The 23536-nt window shown below is 46.4% G+C and overlaps 1 protein-coding gene across 6 annotated transcripts in view; it reads right to left on the bottom strand.

Annotated features, from left to right (window-relative positions):
* LOC142465195 (dnaJ homolog subfamily A member 4-like) overlaps positions 1–21258 on the bottom strand; it is a 35771-nt gene extending 14513 nt beyond the window's left edge. Inside the window, exons 1-6 of one of the 6 annotated variants that reach the window (XM_075569185.1) lie at positions 20974–21258; positions 20194–20333; positions 18633–18813; positions 12977–13081; positions 12131–12358; positions 8187–8417 (exon numbers count right to left, since the gene is read on the bottom strand). In XM_075569185.1, coding sequence (XP_075425300.1) covers positions 8187–8417; positions 12131–12358; positions 12977–13081; positions 18633–18813; positions 20194–20325 — 877 coding nt within the window. In that variant the 5' untranslated portion in view covers positions 20326–20333; positions 20974–21258. Of the gene's footprint in view, positions 1–8186; positions 8418–12130; positions 12359–12976; positions 13082–18632; positions 18814–20193; positions 20334–20973 lie in introns of those variants that run through there. The other 5 variants (XM_075569186.1, XM_075569184.1, XM_075569183.1 and 2 more) reach the window with 5 other exon arrangements.
* Between the last annotated feature and the right edge of the window lie 2278 nt (positions 21259–23536).

Here is a 23536-nt window from a genome sequence, read left to right as displayed (position 1 = left end):
AGTTCGTGGAAGGTACTGATCAGATAGACAGTTTTCTAAAGAACTTTGAGACACAGTGTCGGCGGTACAAAGTGCTTCACCAGCATAGGGTTGCACGTTTGGACCCCTTACTGTCCGGCTTGGCTAAGCAGACGATGATGGCGCTTCCAGATGAGTATGCTGATGACTATGAACACCTGAAAGAACTGTTATTGTTTCAGTACGGTTTTACCCCTGAAGCCTACCGGGGTAAATTCCGGCAGGAAGAGAGGCAGCCCCTGGAGTCCTATGTCACCTACGTGACCCGCATGGCTTTGTATGGGATACGCTGGGTGGAGGGCTATGAGGCACGGACTTACCAACGCCTGCTGGACCTCATCTTTCAGGAGCAGCTCATGCAGCAGTGCCCGCCGGCAATGAGAGCTTGGGTGTACGACAAGAAGCCCAAGACTTACCAGGAGGCGGCGAGGCTTGCAGACGACTATGTGGCCAGCCGAGCCCTGATGACCGCCAAAGCAGTAGCCAAGGCGGCGGCACCGGCCAGAAAGTCTGCCAATACCCCCCAATGGACTCAGAGGCCGCCTGCGGGCAGCAGTCCACCGAAGGCGGGGGAGCTCCGGCACGAGCGCCGGTGCTACAACTGCAACCGCTCTGGCCACATCAGACCAGATTGCCCGGAACCCCTGCGTTCCTGCGGACCCCATCAGGGGCAACGCACCCCAGCTGCGAAGCCGGTAGCCCGCGTGCGGGTGGCTTTCACTACAGACTCCGGACCGGTCATGGAACCAACTCCCAACGAGACGTCTCATGCAACGCCTGTCCCGGTTTCATCGGTGCCTACAGCCAGGAGCGGAGGACATCTCAGCGCGGACCTGCAGCAGACGGACGGCCGGAGCAGACATCTCACCCCGGTCACAGTAGGTGACCGGCAAGCAGTCGGCTTGCTGGATTCAGGAGCTGCAGTGACCCTGGTCCGACCTGATATGGTCCGGCCAGAGGAATTACTCCCAGGCCCTGGGATACAGATCACTGTGGCCGACGGAGAGCCACGTTTCCTGCAAGTGGCCAGAATCTTTTTGGATTGGGGGGAGGGCCAGGGTGTACGGGAGGTGGGGGTTTTACCCGGTTTGGATGCCGATGTTCTTCTTGGCAACGATCTGGGTCCGATGACCTGCACCTACGACCGAGTGCCCAAACCCGCTGCAGTGGCGGCGGTTACCCGGAGCCAGACAGCGGCAATGGCGGCAGCGCCAGTCCACCAGCCTTTGGGACCAACGTTAGCGGAGGGCGCAGAGGAGCCTGGGGAGGTAAGCCAGGATCAGTTGCAACCACAGACTGACTTACTGTTCCCCCTCACCCTTCCCCATTCTCCAGACAATGACATGACTGGGGGGTGGCCAGAATTAGGAGCCCAGTTTAGGGAGGCAGTGAAGAGACCCTACCCTGGCCGGCGTGAGACTTCGGGCATCCGAATCTAAGGCAGGGGAAGGCACTGAGCACTGCCTATGGTATAAGGGACTCCTGTATAGAGAAGAAGGGAACCCAGGGATAGAGGAGGAATTGACCGGTAAGCGACAGCTAGTAGTGCCCCAGGGGTACCGACAGCAACTGTTACGGGTAGCTCACTCTATTCCGTTAGCGGGACATCAGGGGGTCAACAGAACGCGAGCCCGGTTATTACAGCCCGTTACTACTGGCCGGGGGCATCTCGAGATGTAGGCACTTTCTGCCGCTCTTGTGATGCCTGCCAGCGAGTGGGTAAGGCGGGCGACCGTGTGACGGCACCCTTGAAACCCCTACCGATAATAGGGGAACCCTTCCAGAAAGTAGTGATGGATCTTGTGGGACCCCTTATGATTCCTAGCAGGTAAGGGAAGCGCTACAGCCTCAAGGTGGTGGATTTTGCCACCCGGTACCCTGAGGCGGTAGCGCTTGGCACCATAGATGCCAAGACAGTGGCAGCAGCTTTGCTGAACATTTTTTCTGGGGTAGGTTTCCCTAGTGAGGTCCTAACCGATCAGGGGTCACAGTTCATGAGTGAACTGTTACATTGTCTCTGGGATGCATGCGGTGTACAGCACCGGCGCACTACCCCTTACCATCCCCAGACAAACGGATTATGTGAGAGGTTTAACGGTACCCTGAAGCAGATGCTTCGGACTTTAATAGAGGCGGAGGGGAAAGACTGGGAGATTCATTTATAGTACTTGCTGTTTGCATACCAAGAGTTACCGCAGGAATCTACAGGCTTCTCCCCCTTCGAGCTACTATATGGCCGCAGGGTACATGGACCTCTGGACCTATTCCGTGAGGGATGGGAAGTGGAGGCTACTGCTACTGATGCTTCAGAGATCCAGTATGTAGTAGATCTCCGAGACCGGTTAGAGATGCTCATGGGGGTGGCCCAGGACCACCTCAGGGCCGTTCAGACCAAACAAAAGCAATGGTATGACCGGAATGCCCATAGCAGGGAATTCATCCCAGGACAGTAGGTGCTTGTTCTCAAACCCACTCGGGGGAACAAGTTGATGGCTGCCTGGTCGGGACCGTACCCGGTTATCCGAAAGGTGAATGAGTACAACTACGTTGTACAGGTAGAGCCTGAGAGGCATAAGACATATCACGTCAATATGCTGAAAGAATACAGAGCACCGAGTATGGGAGCAGTAATGGCCATTTGTAGCCCACTGCTGGAGGATCCGGCAAGCAGTGCTCTGCCTGATCTCCTAGGGGAGGCTAGGCAGGGAAACACTGTGGAGCAGGAAGAGATAGGGGCACAGTTGAGTGCTAGGCAGCAGGTAGAAGCCAGGGACATGCTAGCTAAGTTTAGGGCCCTCTTCACTGACATGCCAGGGACCACACATTTCACAAAACACCCAGTGCACACAGGGGATCTGCAGCCTCTGCATAAGCACGCTTATAGAGTGTCAGCAGAGGTCAAGACCAGTATGGATAGGGAGATAGAGATGCTGGCCCTAGGGGTAATTACTCCGTCCCAGAGTCCTTGGGCAAGCCCGGTAGTTCTAGTCCCTAAGAAGGACAAGACCACCCGGTTTTGTGTGGACTACAGTTTGCTCAACGCTGGGACGGTGTCAGATGCCTACCCCATGCCCCGCATGGATGAGTTACTGGATGAACTCGCGGGGGCAAGGTATCTGACCACTATGGATTTGAGCAAAGGCTATTGGCAAATCCCACTGACCCTGGAGGCTAGGGAGAAGTCAGCATTCCTCACTCCAAGTGGCCTCTATGAGTTTTTGGTGATGCCATTTGGGATGAAGAATGCCCCGGCTACCTTCCAACGCCTGGTCAATAGGTTACTGGAAGGGATGCAGAGCTATGCCAGGGCTTACTTAGATGACATTGCTGTCTTTAGTAATTCCTGGGACTCCCACTTAGGACATGTAGCTGCGGTGCTGGAAAGGATCATGGAGGCTGGGCTTACCTTGAAACCCACTAAGTGTATGGTAGGGATGGCAGAGATCCTGTACTTAGGGCACAAGGTGGGTGGAGGGCACCCCAAACCAGAGCCAGCCAAGGTAGAAGCCATAGTTCAGTGGCCTTTTCCAAAAACCAAGAAATAGATCATGGCATTTTTGGGCATCGCAGGGTACTATAAGAAGTTTGTCCCACAGTACAGCGCCGTGGCCAAACCCCTGACTGATTTGACTAAGAAGCAACTGCCTGTGCTTATCACCTGGACTCCTGCCTGTGAGACTGCATTCGAGGCACTGAAAACTGCGCTTGCTGGGGCCCCCATACTGGCTGCCCCGGACTATACCAAACATTTCCATATACAGACTGATGCCTCGGACTATGGCATTGGGGCTGTGTTGAGCCAAGTGGGGGGCAACGGAAAAGAGCACCCTGTGGTGTACCTCAACCGAAAACTACTCCCCAGAGAGGTGGCCTATGCCACCATTGAGAAAGAGTGCTTGGCCATTGTGTGGGCACTCAAAAAACTCCAGCCCTACGTGTATGGAAGGGCTTTCACGGTCCACACAGACCACAACAAAATGAGTTGGCTGCAGAGGGCATCAGGGGAGAATGCCAAGTTGCTAAGGTGGAGCTTGGCCTTGCAAGAGTTTGAGTTTACTATTCAGCACAAAAAGCATTAAGAAGGGGAGGTGTAGAGGGAGAGGGGGGTTGGCCCGGTATTAAAGGGGTTGCACCCCATTTGGCCACCCCCTGACCTCATTTCATTATAATCCTGTATTTTAATGTTTTAAAGTGCATTTCTGTATCTCCAGTTCTGGAGGTCACAGAGAGTTGATATTTGGCCAATATGTGGAGTCACTGTATGCATTAAAAACTGGCAAATTTCGACCCACTGAGCCCACCAGAATGGAACTTATTAATATGTGTAGATATTAAAGAGTATATGTATGGTATTTTGGATCTGCTCTGAAAAATGCAGACTCCATCTGCTATGCTAAATAGGTCAGGAAGGGCAGCCGGATGATTGAGCCTAAGTACTAATCAACAGACCAAGTACTAATCTGCCACTCTAATTGTTACCTGAGGGCGGAGAATCATCAAACTGGAGTGGTTAGTAAGTGTTATGTCTACACCTACAAACAATGAAGATCCTATCAGATACTTCATTTTGTAGACTGGTCATTGCCCCTGATTTAATTATGGGGCTACAGAAATAAGATCCTCAGAGCTAGCTGGGGGGCATGGGTTAATCTGTGTCTCCACGTTAGGGATTGGATACAGATAATTGTTCACCAATAGTCTGTATTCAATGTTAAGAATAGGGTTACACAGGTATATAAACTGTGTCAACCCTACAGTTTTTAGTTCTTCTTCTGATACCATCTTGAATGTCACCGGATTGCTGGAGAATTGCTAGCTGATACTTCTCCATTCCTCAACCCTAAGTAAGTGTTACCTTCTTGTCTGTTAATTGTACTATATTGCTGTGTTCACCTTTTTTAAGGAATAAATATATGTTATTATATCTAAGCCTCGTTCAGTTCAACCCAGATATTTATATTATATCTTGTCATAAGCTACCGTGACAATGAATATCACTCATGACAAGATCATTGTGTGGAAGGATATGGTGCAACATCAAAAGCGGGATCAAGTTTTATTTATTTATAAAATGTTTTACCAGGAAGTAATACATTGAGAGTTATCTCTCATTTTCAAGTATGTCCTGGCATTATCCACCAGGCCATCCAGCAAAACAAGGCTGCAATCCTGAAACGTGCCCCCAGCGACATGGTGGTGATACTAATGTGAGAAATTGATAAATTCGAGATCGATAACAGTCTACTCTATCGGGTGGTACAGTACCACAACCACCCGAATAGAAAGCAACTGGTCCTGCTCAGGATCCTACAACATATGGTCCTGAAAGCACTGCATGACGAACATGGCCACCTCGGTGTAAAGAAGACCTTCGGACTGATACGTGACTGGTTCTTCTGGCCATGGATGCAAGAGTCAGTGGAACGACAATGCTGTAAATGCTCATGGTGCATCCAGTGCAAGACCCTCCCCACCAGAGCCGCGCCAATGCCTCACCTGAAGAGTTTGGGTCCCATGGATCTAGTGTCTATGGATTTCCTATGCATTGAACCAGACACCCGAGGCATCATCACGGACCATTACACCCGCTACGCTCAAGCTTTCCCAACTAAAGACCAGAAGGCCATCATGGTGGCAAAGATCCTGTAGGAGCGATATTTCATACACTATGGCCTACCCATTCGCCTACACTCAGACCAAGGCCGGGGTTTTGAGTAAACTCATCCGGGAATTACTCAAACTCCTCAGCATCACTAAGTCCTGAACGACCCTGTACCATAAGTAGGGGGACGCTCTGCTGGAGCGATTTAACAGAACATTAGACATGCTCTAATGCTCTGAAAGGCGCTCAGAAAAACGAGTGGAGCAAACATGTGGAAACAAATGTACACGCATATAATTGTACCCGCCACGAGTCCACGGATTCTCCCCTTACTTCCTTATGTTCGGGCGAGAAGCCAGGCTGCCTGTGGATGTGCGTCTGAGGGTGTCAACAGATGGGATACACAATATGACACACTTCAAATATGTGCAACGGCTCCAGGAAAGCTTGCAACATGCTTACCAGCTAGCTGAAAAATCTGCTTCCCAGCTGAACACCAACAATAAAAGGCGCTATGACCATAAGATCAGACACCGGGAGATTTGCCCTGGAGACGATGTGCTCCTCCGTAACCTCGGAATCTCTAGGAAACATAAATTGGTTAACCGTTGGCGAGACGGAGTGTTTGAGGTTGAGTCACAGATGCCAGGCCTCCCGGTCTACCGCATAAAAGACGCGGATGGCAAGGTAAGGGTCTGGCACAGGAATCATCTCCTACCTATCCCACAAGTGGGGGGTGACGACCCAGAGATACCGGCTACACCTCTGGACGGTGACCCATCACAATTGGGAGACAACAAAGACCATAGATGATCCTATGGAGGGACCCTTTCAAAGGGAACTTCAAAATCATGGGGCACCTCCCGGAGGAGCTACGGGTAAAGGGCCCAGACGACAAACGCCTGCTCCTGTGGCTCCAAGGAGCCAACCTCTGGATCCCCCAATGGGAGAGGCTGAGCCGCAGGACTATGTACATTACTCCCCTGAGGGAGTAGAAGAAGAGCTTTGCAGAAGCCAAAGAATGAGGTACCCTCCTAACCGGGTAGCCTACAATTCATTTGGGGCACCCCACTATGAGGCTCAGCAATGGTCTCTGAGTAAAAAACACTCTGTAATAGTCATGTTTACCCAGATGTACAATCTCATGTTAAGTCATTACAAGTGTTAAGATTGTATATACAGACTGCATTTTTATAATATAACTCTGTGTGGTTATAATGTTGTGCTTTCACTGTTCCCAAGCGGGAACATTGGTATTTTCACCAAAGGAGAGTGTAGAAAGGTCCCTTCCCCCGGTGCTCCCGCTTACCACCGCTACAGCGTGGTAACCGTGAGAGGTTGCGGTTGGCGCACTCGGCGGCAGGTGGAGAGAGGGCACTGTAGGGAGCACTCCGGGTCTCCATGGCGGCTTGATCATCCAGTGCGCCACCATCTTGTGCACGATCACACATGCGCAACACCCGGCGTGTGCGCAGAGGCATCTAAGGAATGGTGGCCATTACAGTTCGGCTCTGCATGGGGAACTACAGCCCCCAGAATTCCCCTGCTAGGAGAAAGATACATTTGGCATGCTGCAGACCACACCAGTCGGAGCTGGGACATCAGAAGGGTAGGGTGTGTAAGGTGTCAGTGGCCCCTGCACTAGGTCAGAGACTCCCTTAGGCCCCAGCTAGGCCCTGACTTCCCCGTCATAGTTTGCGGCTGCTACAGGGACAGGCCCTTAGACAGGGACACTGCCCTACTTAGCCTCACTAGTGTCAGGGACACAGCATAATGCCATGCAGCAGTTGTGGCCGGTGGTCTGAGACCAGACCACCACCGAAAGGACAGAGACTATCTTAACTGTGGGACACTCCAACCGGATACCACCCAACGTGGAGGCGGACGTCATCGCGGACGCCGCTGGATTAGTGAATTCCTTTCTTCAGTTGGCTCTACCGGGTGTTGGAGCACCAGGCATGTATACCGCATCTCGACAAGTGCACTAACTGTACACAAATTAGTGGGGCAGCACTGTCTCACACATTGGGTGGGTTGCTGCTTGTGGATGCCAGGGTGGTTGGGTGCTGTCCAAACCAAGTAACATGAAAAAGACTTGCTAACTTAGAATGTGCTTAAAACCTGGGGGAGAGGCGGGGGGGGGGGGGGGTTTCCTGTGTTTGGACAGATCCAATGTGGTAATTCTCCCTCCAAATAGAGGTAAATGAGCATTTTAATCAGGTAGTGTTAGGACCTGCTAATGGTCATGCCTTGATGTGGCTTGCAGGCTAATGGTGCTTTGGTCAAAGGGTTTAACTAAATTACCCTTTTTCAAGAGAATATATAAGTATTTCGCTGTGTATTTTTGTCATATTGTATGTAGCATTTGGGCTTTTGTCTTTTGATAACATTTACTAGCAAATAAATGCCATTACTTTTAATTTTTTGTTCTTAGCACACCCAGAGCTGTATTAAACATGAAATGTATAGCTGGCTGTCTTAAAGTAAAATGGGAAGATCACAACTCCGTAGTTATGGTGGGGGACAACAAGGAATATCTTCCAAGTACAGTCGGCCCCTCACTCACCAGGTGGGAATGTAATGAGCAAAATTCGGCCATCCATGGTCTCGATGTTCTTCTTGAAGCCGCATAGAGCTTCTACCAGCTGAATCTCCATCTTCATAATCAGGTTGTCTTCCTGCCTATGAAACAACTCATGGTCCCTTTGATCCAGGACGATCACTATGTCTCCAGGCTCCAAACCTGGCTCCTGGTCCCCTTCCCCATGAATCACAATCTTCTGCCCATCCCTCATACCTGGGAGAGAACAGAAATTACAATATTAGAGATCCCAGTGTAAGAAAGGGAATTTCTAAGGAGATGTAATATAGTAGATTAGCAACAATGCTGTCAATTATCAACAATGCTGTCAATTATCAATGCCTCTTTATGCCTTTCTCAATTGCGGTCCCATAGAGCACCCATCACTGCCAGAGATCCCTGGATAATGCAGCCAAAGGAGATAACTTCAAAAAGGGATAACCCAATTTCTTTCAACGCACGCACCTGTGTGAAGGACTCCTTTCTGTTTATTATTAATGTGAAAGAGAGGACAGTGGGTGTGATGGTAGGGGCCGCCGGGCAAGTACATTAAAAGGTTAAGCCCGACATTTGCCCCTACCTGTCAAGATGGATGCCTATGCTACAGACTAAAAGACCATTTATTGAGGCTAAAATAGACGTCCTGTGTGATATTACACTGTCCCCAGTACCAGTTTAACAGTTTATCCCCCCATGTAAAGATTTGGTGTATGTATTTGTATGCCTCTATTGTGTGCTGGGCTGGTAATTCACCCAGCCAGCCAGCTCACAATGGACTCTGGGCCTGTTATCCAAATGTTGGCTGGGTGAAATGCTTGGAACACGGGAGGAGTGGGGAGGGGTGTTTACTCAGGCCGGAGGAACAGTCACTCCAAAAGTGGAGCAACTTTTTCACCACGATAACGATATTAAGAAATGTATCACGATAACGATATATATCGCAATACATTTGTTAAAATAAAAGTCTGAAAATGTTCTAGTAAATATAAATAAAACGTTCTCTCAAAATATATTATGCAGTTAGAAACAGAAGGAAAGGGAAGTGCTGTGTATAGTAGCAGGGGTTGCTGTTTTTGGGGAGTGTGCAGTTGGTTAATTTATTTTTAAAGTGTGTTGTAATTGAAGCCTGTAGCTTTTCCCCCCCTTTCTCCTGCCAGAGTGGGTGTGGTTAGTTAATTGGCTGGCCTAACACACCTTCAGTGGGTGTGGTTAGTTAATTGATAACCTAACACAACTGGTGGATGTAATTTCTCTTCAGAAGGACTTGGAGAGACTGGAAATGTGGGCAGGAAAAAGGCAGATGAGGTTTAATACAGATAAATGTAAGGTTATACATCTGGGATGCAATAATAAAAAGACGAATTACAAATTAAATGGGGATAAATTGGGGGAATCCTTGATGGAGAAGGATTTAGGAGTGCTTGTAGACAGCAGGCTTAGCAATAGTGATCTTATCTTGCATCAAACGGGCAATGGATGGAAGGGAAGTGAACATAATCATGCCCCTTTACAAAGCATTAGTAAGACCACACCTTGAATATGGAGTATCATTTTGGACACCAATCCTAAGAAAAGACATTATGGAACTAGAGAGAGTGCAGAGAAGAGCAACCAAATTAATAAAGGGGATGGACAATCTAACTTATGAGGAGAGACTAGCTAAATTATGATTTATTTACATTAGAAAAGAGGCGTTTAAGAGGGGATATGATAACTATATACAAATATATTCGGGGACAATACAAGGAGCTTTCAAAAGAACTATTCATCCCACGGACAGTACTAAGGACTCTGGGCCATCCCTTAAGGTTGGAGGAAAGGAGAATTCACCAGCAACAAAAGAAAGGGTTCTTTACAGTAAGGGCAGTTAAAATGTGGAATTCATTACCTATGGCGACTGTGATGGCATATACAATAGATTTGTTCAAAAAAAGGTTGGACATCTTTTTATATAGGAAAGGTATACAGGGATATACCAATTAAGTATACATGGGAAGGATGTTGATCCAGGGATTAATCCGATTGCCAATTCTTGGAGTCAGGAAGGAATTTATTTATCCCCTTATGAGATATCATTGGATGATATGACTCTGGGCTTTTTTGTTTGCCTTCCTCTGGATCAATAATTAAGTATAGACATAGGATATAGGATCAATAATTAAGTATAGATAAAGTATCTGTTGTCTACATTTAGCATAGGTTGAACTTGATGGACGTACATCTTTTTTCAACCTCATCTACTATGTAACTATATTTTCTTTAGATTTACTAGAACAAAGGGACATACATTCCCAAACCCTTTCCATGTCTGCACTTCCTTTCCTCACCTACACTGCTCCAATCACCCTAAAATCTCCCTCATACCATTACTCTAACCCCAAGATACTCCCTCCATTTAAAAACACATTTCATTTATAAAAGGTTAAAAATATATTAAACAGTTTTTGACAATTAAGAATTGAAAAAAAAAATTGTTTTAATTAATTTTAAACATTATTATAAAGGGTGAGAATGATGGGATGAAGAGCATGTTAGGGTGATGAAAGCAGTGTAGGTGAGAAATAGTGAAGTGCAGGTATGGCTGGGGGGAGGTGGAGTTAAGGATCCCAGGAGAGAGACAGGAGGGGGCTAAGTGTCCCAGGGGTGAGAGAAGGGATTATATGTCCCAGAGGGGGGAGGGGGACGGGTTAACATTCCTGGGGGGGGGGTGGGGAGGAGGAGGAGAGAAGGGGTTAAGTGTCCCACGCCCAGGGGGAGTTAAGTACCCCAGGTGTTAAGGGTCAAACAGATAGGTTGGGGAAGAGGTTAAGTGCCCCAGAATTGAGAGGAATGGGTTAAGTGCGTTAGGGGGTGATGGAGGGGTTAAGTGCTTCAGGGGGGGAGAAAGGAAGGGGTTAAATGCCCCAAGGGTAAGAGAGGAAGGGGTTAAATGCCCCAGGGGGAGGGTGTGGGGCTGGAGGGCTTAACAAAACGTAAAGTGAAGAGAGGAGTTCCAACCTTACCTTGCTGCAGTCCGCTGCTCTCACATGTGGCTCTCCTCATGCTGCCCAAAGCTCCGCCCCCTCCGAGTCAACATTCAGAAGCAGCAAGGGAGGGGGACTCAGGGAGAGTCAGAGGGAGACAGCTCAGTGGCAGCTTCAAAGCTGCACCTCTGACCACAGATATCTCGTAATAATCGCGATATTACTGAATACCGCTATATATCATCCAACCCTACATGTAGCATCCGTGCTCTGGTCGGCGCCCCGCCTTCCATGGTTTTAGATGGAGATGGGGAACTATGTAAACCACTGATGATCTCGGTTCCATAGATATTCAGACAGTTGGTGTGTTACTCAGAGGTTTTGCCCGAGTCACACTTCCAGAATGAGGTTCGGTTGCATAGAGAAGCGGGAAGTTTGAACTTGCTAGAACGCAACTAGCATCCCTACGGTACTATGGCACCCAGAGCCTCCCGGTGTGTGTAAGACACCCTGGGTAAGCCTATCGCTTATCGAGCTAGGATTCCCCCCCGTAAACCTGTTTTGGGGAGTATAAACCTGAAGCTGTGTACTGTTTTGCTCCTATTGGCTTCGGACTAAATAAACTTGCTTCATTTAACTCCTTTGTTCTGTCTGGTGCTTGCGATCCTTTGTAATTGTCCTGTTCTCCTGTGGCAGTGAGCACCACAAAATTTACAAAGCAGAATTTGGTGATATCTCTATTGCCCAATACATAGTGCATGATAAGAATTAACTATATGCAATCAGGTGTATGTTTCTCAGTACCACTATATAGAACCACAGTAGAATCTTAGTACCAACCATAAACGAATATTATGTGTTCGTGACATCAGCAACGTACAGACAGGGTTTTATTCTTCAGCTGGAATATAAGTCAGCTACCTGCCCGATCCTGTCTCATCCAAGAGTGATTTGCCCTGACCTCACCTTTTTTAATGTCGACCTCTAGGATCTTCTTATCACGGACAACCTTGCTGCCAGAGCAGTGTTTGCAGCGGTCCTTGGGATTGATGCGTTCGCCCTCACCATGGCAGTCTGAGCACATAGTTTGGATCTGCTGGACCATCCCAGGCCCAATCTGCATCACATGAACCTGGATACCTCGGCCCTCGCAGGTCGGACACGTCTCCACTGCTCCCTTCTTCCCTCCACGACCTTTTCAGAAAGGGGAACAGGTCAGTCACATACAGCCTGACCAGACAAGCAGCGTTCTACACGTGAACACTGCCCATAGTATTTATTCAAGGAATAAGGAGCTCCAGTACAAGTGGCTCATAGTTTGAAGACCTACAACTACAAACGTCTATGTGAACCAAATATTATAAGCTCTTGTAAGTTCTTTGAAAAGAACAGGTAGGTGTTACTTTGAGTAATGTTAAGCAGAGTACAGTACGTCGACTCATTTAACCAACATAAAAAAGTAAGACGTGGCACACAAAATGAAAAAAAATAAAAACCAGACAAAATAAAAAAAAAACAAAAGAAAAAAATGCATCCAGCTCAATAGTCTCTCACAACTCGACAGAAATAAACATATAAATATCAGCAAACAAGCTGGGAACTTCAGAAAAATCTATTTTAATGAATTCAGTAAATTCATTAAAAGATAGCTATACTAGCGACGTTTCGGTCGTAGAGTCAGACCTTCATCGTGATGCTCTGACATTGGTAGTATGCCTGTCTTTTACTGAATTCATTCAAATAGATTTTTTAAAGTGCCCAGCTTGTTTGCTGACTCATGTAACCAGACAGACACATGCACACACGAGTTACCTTCACACTTGTCACAGACTATGTTCCTCTGCAGTGCCAGCTCCCTGCTCGCTCCACTGTACAGATCTCCTAGTGACACCGACATCTGGTGTACCACATTCTTACCTGGAAACACAGGTGGCATAAGGAAGGGGGTGGAGAGGATTTGATGGGCACTTGTTCTGTGTCACATAACTGTACAGCAAACTGACGGATTCATCAGGCTTTAAAAAGCAGCAATTACATCTAAAACATATATACATATAATATATATACATATAATATAATATACACACACACACATTTATATATATAGCCAATAAAGAGGGAGGGCTCTCGTGAGCGCAGCGTCCGCCACAGCGGACGCTGTAGCAGGCAGCGGGGGCAAGGCCTTAGACAGGTCTGCAACCCTGCCTTTTAACCATTATCACCTTGCATACAGGGCTAGTCCTTTGAGAAAGTCGCCATCTGGTGACGAAACGCGTCAGGGAACGTCATTACGTCGCTACGACGCCACGCATGTGTACGAGACCGCACCGAGCGCGGAATACTATTGCGGCCATTTGAATGCAGGAGGCAGTCTCTGGGACTTCTAACAGACAGATTTTAATCTTTGAAACAAAAGAAGAGATGGGGTAGCACAATGTGAGGGGGATGTAATAACTTTCACTGATGGTCAATATGGTGTCTAAGACTCTATTGATCCCTCATAGAAAGAGAAACTCCTTGGATAGGGAGTTTGTGTACGGATGTGTGATCACAGGGTTTAGATGGAAAAATCAATAAATAAATAAATAAACTTACACGGCCTTGTGTAAGTTGTATCCCATCAAGGTTTCTTTTACTTCTTTTCGTGTCTTGCTTCTGAATGGTGGTACTTCTTTCTCTCTGGTCCTTTTTGCTCCTTTGGGTCTGTGGATTCTTGACTGTAGTTCGCCTCTCGTGCGGATGTAAGTGTAAACAATAAAAGAAGGCAATTAGGCATATGCATACACAGGTCTGCTGCGGTATGGGGGTGGAGCAATATGATATTGCATGTATCCAATACTGACACGGCCTAATGTGAGTGATCTCCTATATCTGTATCTTGTCAACACCAATACGATTAACAGATTTTTGGGTGGATAACATATAGCCAATGACCAGGGCTCAAACGTTCAAACCTGGTGGAGGAGGGATAAAGGGATGTACTAAAATACTCACACGGGCCAGTGTGAGCGCACACTCATAAAGGTATCTTTAATACTCCAGTAGCAATGGTGGTAGGTAAACACCTAAGTGCTATAAACAATCTCAAATGGACTCAGGGACACTGTACACTATGGGAGGTGAAATCTTTATTTAAACTACCATAAAATAAGCAATAAACACCTTAAAACAATTTAAAACAATAAGGGGGTAGGAGATATAAAACAAAGAAGCCACTGCTGCTTCTTAAATGGGGAGAATAAAACAGCAAAAGGAAATGGTTAGTGGTTAGTGGGCACAAAGTCTCTTTTCTCCGCGTCCGGATGAAGAGTTTCCACTGCACCTCCGGTTCCTCACTGAGTGCTGCACGGTTCCAAAAGACGCTCATCGACTTTGTGCCCACTAACCACTAACCATTTCCTTTTGCTGTTTTATTCTCCCCATTTAAGAAGCAGCAGTGGCTTCTTTGTTTTATATCTCCTACCCCCTTATTGTTTTAAATTGTTTTAAGGTGTTTATTGCTTATTTTATGCCAGTTTAAATAAAGATTTCACCTCCCATAGTGTACAGTGTCCCTGAGTCCATTTGAGATTGTTTATAGCCCTTAGGTGTTTACCTACCACCATTGCTACTGGAGTATTAAAGATACCTTTATGAGTGTGCGCTCACACTGGCCCGTGTGAGTATTTTAGTACATCCCTTTATCCCTCCTCCACCAGGTTTGAACGTTTGAGCCCTGGTCATTGGCTATATGTTATCCACCCAAAAATCTGTTAATCGTATTGGTGTTGACAAGATACAGATATAGGAGATCACTCACATTAGGCCGTGTGAGTGGGATATTATTTATCAGTATTGGATACATGCAATATCATATTGCTCCACCCCCATACCGCAGCAGACCTGTGTATGCATATGCCTAATTGCCTTCTTTTATTGTTTACACTTACATCCGCACGAGAGGCGAACTACAGTCAAGAATCCACAGACCCAAAGGAGAAAAAAGGACCAGAGAGAAAGAAGTACCACCATTCAGAAGCAAGACACGAAAAGAAGTAAAAGAAACCTTGATGGGATACAACTTACACAAGGCCGTGTACGTTTATTTATTTATTTATTGATTTTTCCATCTAAACCCTGTGATCACACATCCGTACACAAACTCCCTATTCAAGGAGTTTCTCTTTCTATGAGGGATCAATAGAGTCTTCGACACCATATTGACCATCAGTGAAAGTTATTACATCCCCCTCATATTGTGCTCCCCCATCTCTTCTTTTGTTTCATATATACCAAGGGTCCAGGATAGACCCTAGTGGGGTAATTTGAGTCACACGAGGACTTTTCAAGAGACCTCCGTTTAAAGTTGTATTATACCCTTCACATCTTTAAAATACACACCCATTAACCAAGCGACGGTTAGAGCTAGCGCCCGAGTAACACACCATAACTCCTAGATTTTAATCTTTGGAAGCACCTCTGGATCCCTGCAGCAGTCATATCGTCCGTACAGCCCTGAGGGAGCTTCGAATTGTGGACTACTGATGCAGATTAACCAGATGGTGGTGATATAATTCACAAATTGCCTGAATTGCTTTTACTCTTGTGAGTGCATTTCCTCCCCCCCCCCTTCCTTTTTTACCATTAAATGTACAATTTTACGCTATGGGGCGTGCACTCTCTTCTTTTTCTCATATATATATATATATATATATATATATATATATATATATATATATATGAGAAAAAGAAGAGACAGCACAGAGATAGAGATAGAGATAGCACAGTAAAGAAGAGATAGCGCAGTAAAAACTGATGTCATTTAGATTTTGGTTACCAATTGAGATCTACGATACATATTGAATTTGTATATAATACAAATATTATAAAAATATTTTCTTTATAATTTTTATTAATATATATGTATTCCTTTTTAAATTCCTTTTTCCTCATTTGCGATTCGGTATAACAGTTGTCAAAGTAATTGATGGCTAACTATATATAAAGAATAGTTCAATTATTGATATAAGTTTTTTATTTTTTATTTATTTAATTCCAATCGAATGCAATTTCCCTTTATGTCCTATTTTGGACTCACTCTCTAATAGCTCAATTGGGTCCTCATAACACTATGTGATTAAAATTGTTAATTGTGAATTGATTGTTTAACTAATTAATGTATGCAAATACCTCCCTATCAATACTGTTAAGGGGTGTCTAGTGGGTATCCCCTGAAGTCATCATCGACGACGAAACGTGTAGGGCGTGGTCTGATTGAGGCCGTCATTTGCCCATGAACTCTGGTACTATTGGAAGTTGGTTCCTTTGGCTACCGGCATACAGACTTTCTAACTGCAGGTTCCCGGAGGGAATCCTTATACTGAACACCTAACTGGAGGGACTCTATTTCCGGCCACACGAAGGAGGGCCACGGGAGGACGCTGCTGCCTCGAGCCGGACGGAGAGGACCGCGTTGCTGGCACATGAGAGCCAATCTCATACATGCTTTTTATTACAGTACTCTTGTGAGTGGGCATTTGCTTGATTTTATGTTCCATAAACTATATGTTATTACGTTAATGCACTAGGTGTGCGCCTGTTTTTTTCTTCTTTTTCACAGATTTGGTCAGGGATTGGTGATCCCTTTGAAACGGGCTGCAAAGACCTGGATGCTATTGACATTGGAACAGGACTTTGTTTTTTCAGAGGTTTTTGTTTTTTCATTCATTCATTTTTTAAAGAATTGTTATTTAGTGTATTAATACATTATTTTTTTATCATAATTATTTTCATCTTTATTAAATAGTATTGTTTAATTAATACATTTTTACTTCACCTTATCCCTTTTGAGATCACAGGTTCTTAGTATTGTTATTAGCCATCATCACACCGCCCCACTAGACACATTCATGGTAGGGTTAATTCGTTTTTCAATATATTAGCTTTTGTTCAGAGTATATTAGAGGCGCTACTTTATTGTTTTCTGCTTTTTGGTCTATCTCTCTCTCTCTCTCTCTCTCTATATATCTATACACACATACACACACACACACGCACGCACGCACACACACACGCACGCTCTGGGGATCCCCCGGTTCCCAAGACATTTACCGGTATACTTACCACTCTTCTCCCAGGGCATTTAAATTGCCATCCAAAAGGAAGTCATAACAATGCGGCTTCCTATTGGCACACGGCACCTGAGATATATGGTGGCTAATTTGGTTTACCAGGAGGGATCAGAAACACTGATAACCACCTACATACACAGAAATTAATATATAAAATAAGATAACAAATCACCCGGTATTGCTACTTTAAGTGGTTAAAACATACAGAACACCTACAAGCTCATATTGAACCCCCGAAATACCCACAACATATATATAAGCATATAAGTTTCACAGAGGAGTGCTACTGAGCATGGCGATATATATATTTAAAACCAAAGACATAACATAAAACACAGACAAAGCTCAGTGCACATCCAGAAAAACTTATATATGGTACAGTGCCTAAATATACATGTATAGATAACTAATAAATAAAATGGTCTTTTAGTTTAACATTTTGGCCAAATTGTTGTAAGCCGTTGAGCCAACTGCACGGCAGACCACGTTTCAAGGGTCCCTACACTAATATAAATTCTTAATAACCTGTGCATTGCCAGGAAGAATGATTTATAATAAATCTGTCAATATTAGTTGCAAAAGTTCTAAGTCTGATTGAAGCTTTTATTCACCTGTACATTACCAGGAAAAGCACTCTAATTGTTCAGCTAGTCTTAGCTGATTGGAGGGTGGCAACCTCCTACCTAATTGAAGCTCACTCCCTCCCACATTTAAATGGTTAAAAGCTCACTCCATGGCATCTCCCACTCTCAGGGGAACTTGCCTGCTTATAGTGTGATTGTGACAAATCTATTACAGAGTGCTTTTCCTGGTAATGTACAGGTTAATAAAAGCTTCAATCAGACATAGAACTAATATTGATAATATTGACAGCTAATATTGACAGATTTATTATAAATCATTCTTCCTGGCAATGCACAGGTTATTAAGAATCTATATTAGTGTAGGGACCCTTGAAACGTGGTCTGCCGTGCAGTTGGCTCAAGGGCTTACAACAATTTGGCCAAAATGTTAAACTAAAAGACCATTTTATTTATTAGTTATTTATACATGTATATTTAGGCACAGTACCGTATATAAGTTTTTCTGGAAGTGCACTGAGCTTTGTCTGTGTTTTATGTTATGTCTTTGGTTTTAAATACTTTAAGTGGTTGAATGGACAGGCTATATGACCTTTTCTGCGTATTAGATGGATTCTGGATCCTTTCTGTAACCTTGTCATAGAAAACTATAGGAAAAGGATCTCACCTGTGTCACTACATCACCCTACAATAGGAAGGACAAATTAAGAGTCCACCCAGTAGGAGGATTGTTTCACTGGGCCCAAGGGTCTCTAAAGCTACCATTCCTTCAATTACCTCTTTTCTCTCTGTTCATGCGGCCGCCCCCTCCGAAGAACATATCAAAGATATCCATGGGGGAGGAGAAGCTGCTCCCGCTCATACCTCCCTCTTTGATAGCCTGCTCCCCACCCTTATCATATAGATCTCTCTTCTTGGGGTCGGATAGCACCTCATACGCCTGGGAGATAAGTTTGAACTGGATTGAGTAGGGAGGAAGGGATTGTTAGAAGGCAGGACAGTGAGAACGCAACTGCAAAAACATAAGAGAACAAAGGACCAAAAGTGACTGTACCAATGCTCTACATCGACCTAGAACCTGGGCATACTGAACGGACCATATACAGGCATACCCCGCTTTAAGGACACTCACTTTAAGTACACTCGTGAGTAAGTACATATCGCCCAATAGGCAAATGGCAGCTCGCGCATGCGCCTGTCAGCACGTCCTGAACAGCAATACCGGCTCCCTACCTGTACCGAAGCTGAGCGCAAGCGGGGAGACTATAGAGCCTGTTACAAATGTGTTATTTACATCAGTTATGCACGTATATGACGATTGCAGTATAGTACATGCATTGATAAGTGGGAAAAGGTAGTGCTTCACTTTAAGTACATTTTCGCTTTACATACATGCCCCGGTCCCATTGCGTACTTTATTGCGCGGTATGCCTGTAATGCAAATCAAGATGGATACACAATAAATTGGAAACACATCCTTCATAAAATATTAGGAAGGTGATAGACAGACTATACTGCACATACACAACTGTTAAGAAGTAAATTGTATCCATTAAATTATCAATGCTTTGTTTTTACACTATCAAATTGAGATGTGTTATCACACCACTGCAGTGTCAGTGAGACCTGTAACACATTGCTATGCAAATAGCCATATAGATAAATGTTAGAATACAATATTTACATCACTTTGCAATGTATGTCTTTATTTATATAGCGCCATTAATGTACATAGCGCTTCACAGTAGTAATACACATGGTAATCATATAAATAACAAATAATATAAATAACAGGTCATGAGAATAAGTGCTTCAGACATAGAAGTAACATTAAGGAAGAGGAGTCCCTGCTCCGATGAGCTTACAATCTAATTGGTAGGTAGGGAGAACGTACTGAGACAGTAGGAGGGAGTTCTGGTAAGTGCGTCTGCAGGGGACCAAGCTTTATGTATCATGTGTCCAGTATTATCCACAGTGCTATTCATATGCCTCTTTAAGCAAGTGTGTCCTAGGCTGCGGCCCCGCTAACGCTGAGCGCGCTGGCGCTCAAAGCATGCGTGGCGGGTGTCCTGTGTCTGCTCGCACGCGGGGGGAGGGGGTGGGGTGGCATTGCCGAATATTGAGCGAGCAGGTAAGTATAATTTTTTTTATTTACTTAAGCGCATCGCGTGTCTGCGCATACGCGGGCGCCTCGCGTGAGCGGGGACTTGCATATATATATATGCAAGTCACCTCGCCAACCACCACCCGCTCAGCGCTAGCGGGGCCGCAGCCTAAAGGTGGAAGTCACTAAAGATGCTAAAAGATGGCAGCCCCCTGTAAGCATCAAGACAATCACCTTTTCCCCCTCGTCTGGGTTCTTGTCGGGGTGATATTTCAGGGCCAGCTTCCTGTAGGCCTTCTTGATCTCATTGGGGTTGGCGTTGGGTTTAACCCCAAGGGTGTCGTAGTATGCAGTCTCCTTCACCATTTTGATGTCTGCACAAACAAGACAGAGGTGTTAACAAGATGTGCGTACATACATACGCCGGCGCTCCTGCCATCCACATTTACATGCGTGTAAACATTGTCTATCCAATGTTCTGATGATTGTAAAGCAGTAACATCCCCCGACTATATACACACTGTGCCAAGGTTTCTGATCTCTTCTGGTAAATTTCATTTATAAAATGTGTTACCAGGAAGTCATACATTGAGAGTTACCTCTTCAAGTATGTCCCGAGTTCTAACAATACACGGTTACATTAAAAGAACAGGGTTATACAGCCAATTCACAAACATGTCATGGACAGATAGTTGGAAAATTGGGAACAAGGGATAAAAGGGCCAGTGAGGTTCAGCTTGAAATAGAGAAGATTTTAATCAAATTAGCCACCATATATCACAGGTTACATATACATTATCTTCCCTCTCCCACTGACAACCGTTGATAGTGTGTTATACCACTTACCCCAAACAAGACAATAACTTGCACCTCACCTATTCTGTCCAATTATACCATATATACTAGAAAGTCTCCAGAAGACTCCAAAACTATATCCTTAGGTTAGTTATGTAGGGACTCTGGACACCCCCGAGTATTTATATACAGAAGATCCTTAGAGGCTCCCACACTTACCTACAGTGTCCCCGGAAATTCCCGTGGCTATTTACAGTGATATACCTGTATAATCTGTATAGATAAACTGGTGTTCGTGCACAATGTAATCCACCGTCAGGCGACGCAGTCCGATTGAATTTTGCTTTATATGCCCTACGTCTGCTGGCCACGTCCCTTCCCCTTCCTACCAGAACCTTCCCGAGACTCCATTCGGATCTGTCACAGCTTCGTGCGCTTTCCAGAAACCAAGCGGCAACCAAGCCATGAAGTTGCGATGGATGAGCAGGGCGGAGGATATGATTGGACGAGCATGTTAAAGGGGCGGGGCTTGGATGCCTGTGGAGACGGGAAGAGAGCTGTCAGTCAGACTGAGAGGAGTTAAAGAAGGCAGTTATGTCGCTAGAATCTTCCTGAACCGTAGTGGGGCCTAACAGAAAATAATCATTTAATGTGCCATATAGCTTTTGGATAAAGCACATAATGCTGTCAGTATTTTATTTACCTTATTATACAAGCTTCAGAAATCTTGCTCTCAAATAAATATATGCGGGAATCTGAGCAGAAATTACATTTGAACAAAAAAGCTCCGATTTTGATTTTATTTATTTGGAGTAAAACAATTGCCATAGGTCTCAATATGCTATATAAACCAATTCAAGTTATCCTGTTCGGATTTACAGGATATAATCTATATTAAATAAAACCTGGCTATTTACAGGTAGAATGTGTCAGGAGTCAAAAAAAAAAAGCTGTGTGTGCTGTGCACGCGCATAGTAAGTGAAACTTCTTTGACTTTTGTCACAGAAATTGTATTTGTATTGGTGATGTTTTAATTAAAAATCAAAATACAATTTCATTGACAAAACGCAAATAAATTTGACTTAGAACATGCGTACACATCCCTTGTATTTGCACTAAGCGTGAATTCCTCGTGTGTGTGTGTGCGTGACTGTGTGACTGTGCGTGTGACGGTGCGTGTGACTGTGTGACTGTGTGACTGTGCGTGTGACTGTGCGTGTTACTGTGTGACTGTGTGTGACTGTGCGCGTGACAGTGCGCGTGACAGTGCATGGTGCACGTGACAGTGCGTGTGCGCGCGACTGACTGTGTGCGCGACTGACTGTGTGCGCGACTGACTGTGTGCGCGACTGACTGTGTGTGTGTGCGACTGACTGTGTGTGTGTGCGTGTGACTGTGACTGTGTGTGTGTGCGTGTGACTGTGCGTGACCATGTGCGTGTGCGTGTGTGTGTGACCGTGTGCGTGCGTGTGACCGTGTGACCGTGTGACGTATGCGCAGCCCCCCTGCACCTCACACATCCCCCTAACCTATTCACAGTCAGTGTGTGTATGTGTCAGTCAGTGTGTGTGTGTGTGTGTGTGTCAGTCAGTGTGTGTGTATGTGTCAGTGTGTGTGCATGTGTGTCAGTCAGTGTGTGTGTATGTGTGTCAGTCAGTGTGTGTGTGTGTGTGTGTATATATATGTATGTGTGTGTTTCTGTCACTGTATGTGTGTCTCTCTTTCTGTGTCCTGCCCCTCTCTCCTGACTCCCCCCCCCCCTCAAAGGCAGGCAGAGCTGCGGACCCGCGGCGGCTCTGCCTGAGACTCTCCTCCTCCCCTCACACGCCCTCACAGACAGGCAGAGCTGCGGACCCGCGGCGGCTCTGCCTGAGACTCTCCTCCCCCCCCCCCCTCACAGACAGGCAGAGCTGCGGATCCGCGGCGGCTCTGCCTGAGTCTCTCCTCACACCCCCCCCCCCCCCTCACAGACAGGCAGAGCTGCGGACCCGCGGCGGCTCTGCCTGAGACTCTCCTCCTCCCCTCACACCCCCTTACAGACAGGCAGAGCTGCGGACCCGCGGCGGCTCTGCCTGAGACTCTCCTCCCCCCCCCCCCTCACAGACAGGCAGAGCTGCGGACCCGCGGCGGCTCTGCCTGAGACTCTCCTCCCCGTCCCCCCCCCTCACAGACAGGCAGAGCTGCGGACCCGCGGCGGCTCTGCCTGAGACTCTCCTCCCCCCCCCCTAACAGTCAGGCAGAGCTGCGGACCCGCGGCGGCTCTGCCTGAGTCTCTCCTCACACCCCCCCCTCACACCCCGGCGGCGCTCAGTCAGCGGGACGCAGGAAAGCGGAGGTAGGGAGGAGAGAGGCTGCGCGGCATGGCAGCGGCCGTTAGGAGCGGCGGCTATCGCCGCCGCATATGTCACGGTTTGTGGGGGGTGTGGGGCTCGGGGGGGGGTGTGGGGCTCGGGGGGGGGGTGATTAGGAGCGGCGCCGGCGGCTATCGCCGCCGCCGCCGCATCTGATTTGTGGAGCGGGTGTGATGTCAGTGTTGGGGTCGGGCTGAGCCAGAACACAGCCCGGCCTCAACTGCCAGCACTGACGTCACATCCGTTTCATTTCTGTCTCCACAATTCTTTTTTGCCCCATCACGAATGAGGTGCCACTAAGGAAGTTTCACTTCAATAATGTCTGGAACTTAAATTACAATAAGCATATGTAGCACTGTTTCTCCCCCCTCTCCCCCTCCTCCCCGCCCCTCCCCCCCTTCCTCCCCGCCCCTCCCCCCCCTCCTCCCCTC

Source organism: Ascaphus truei, chromosome 13 (genome assembly GCF_040206685.1).
Source record: "Ascaphus truei isolate aAscTru1 chromosome 13, aAscTru1.hap1, whole genome shotgun sequence".
Lineage (NCBI taxonomy): Eukaryota > Metazoa > Chordata > Amphibia > Anura > Ascaphidae > Ascaphus > Ascaphus truei.
Note: the sequence above shows the minus strand (reverse complement) of the source record. Positions and strands in the feature narration are given on the sequence as shown.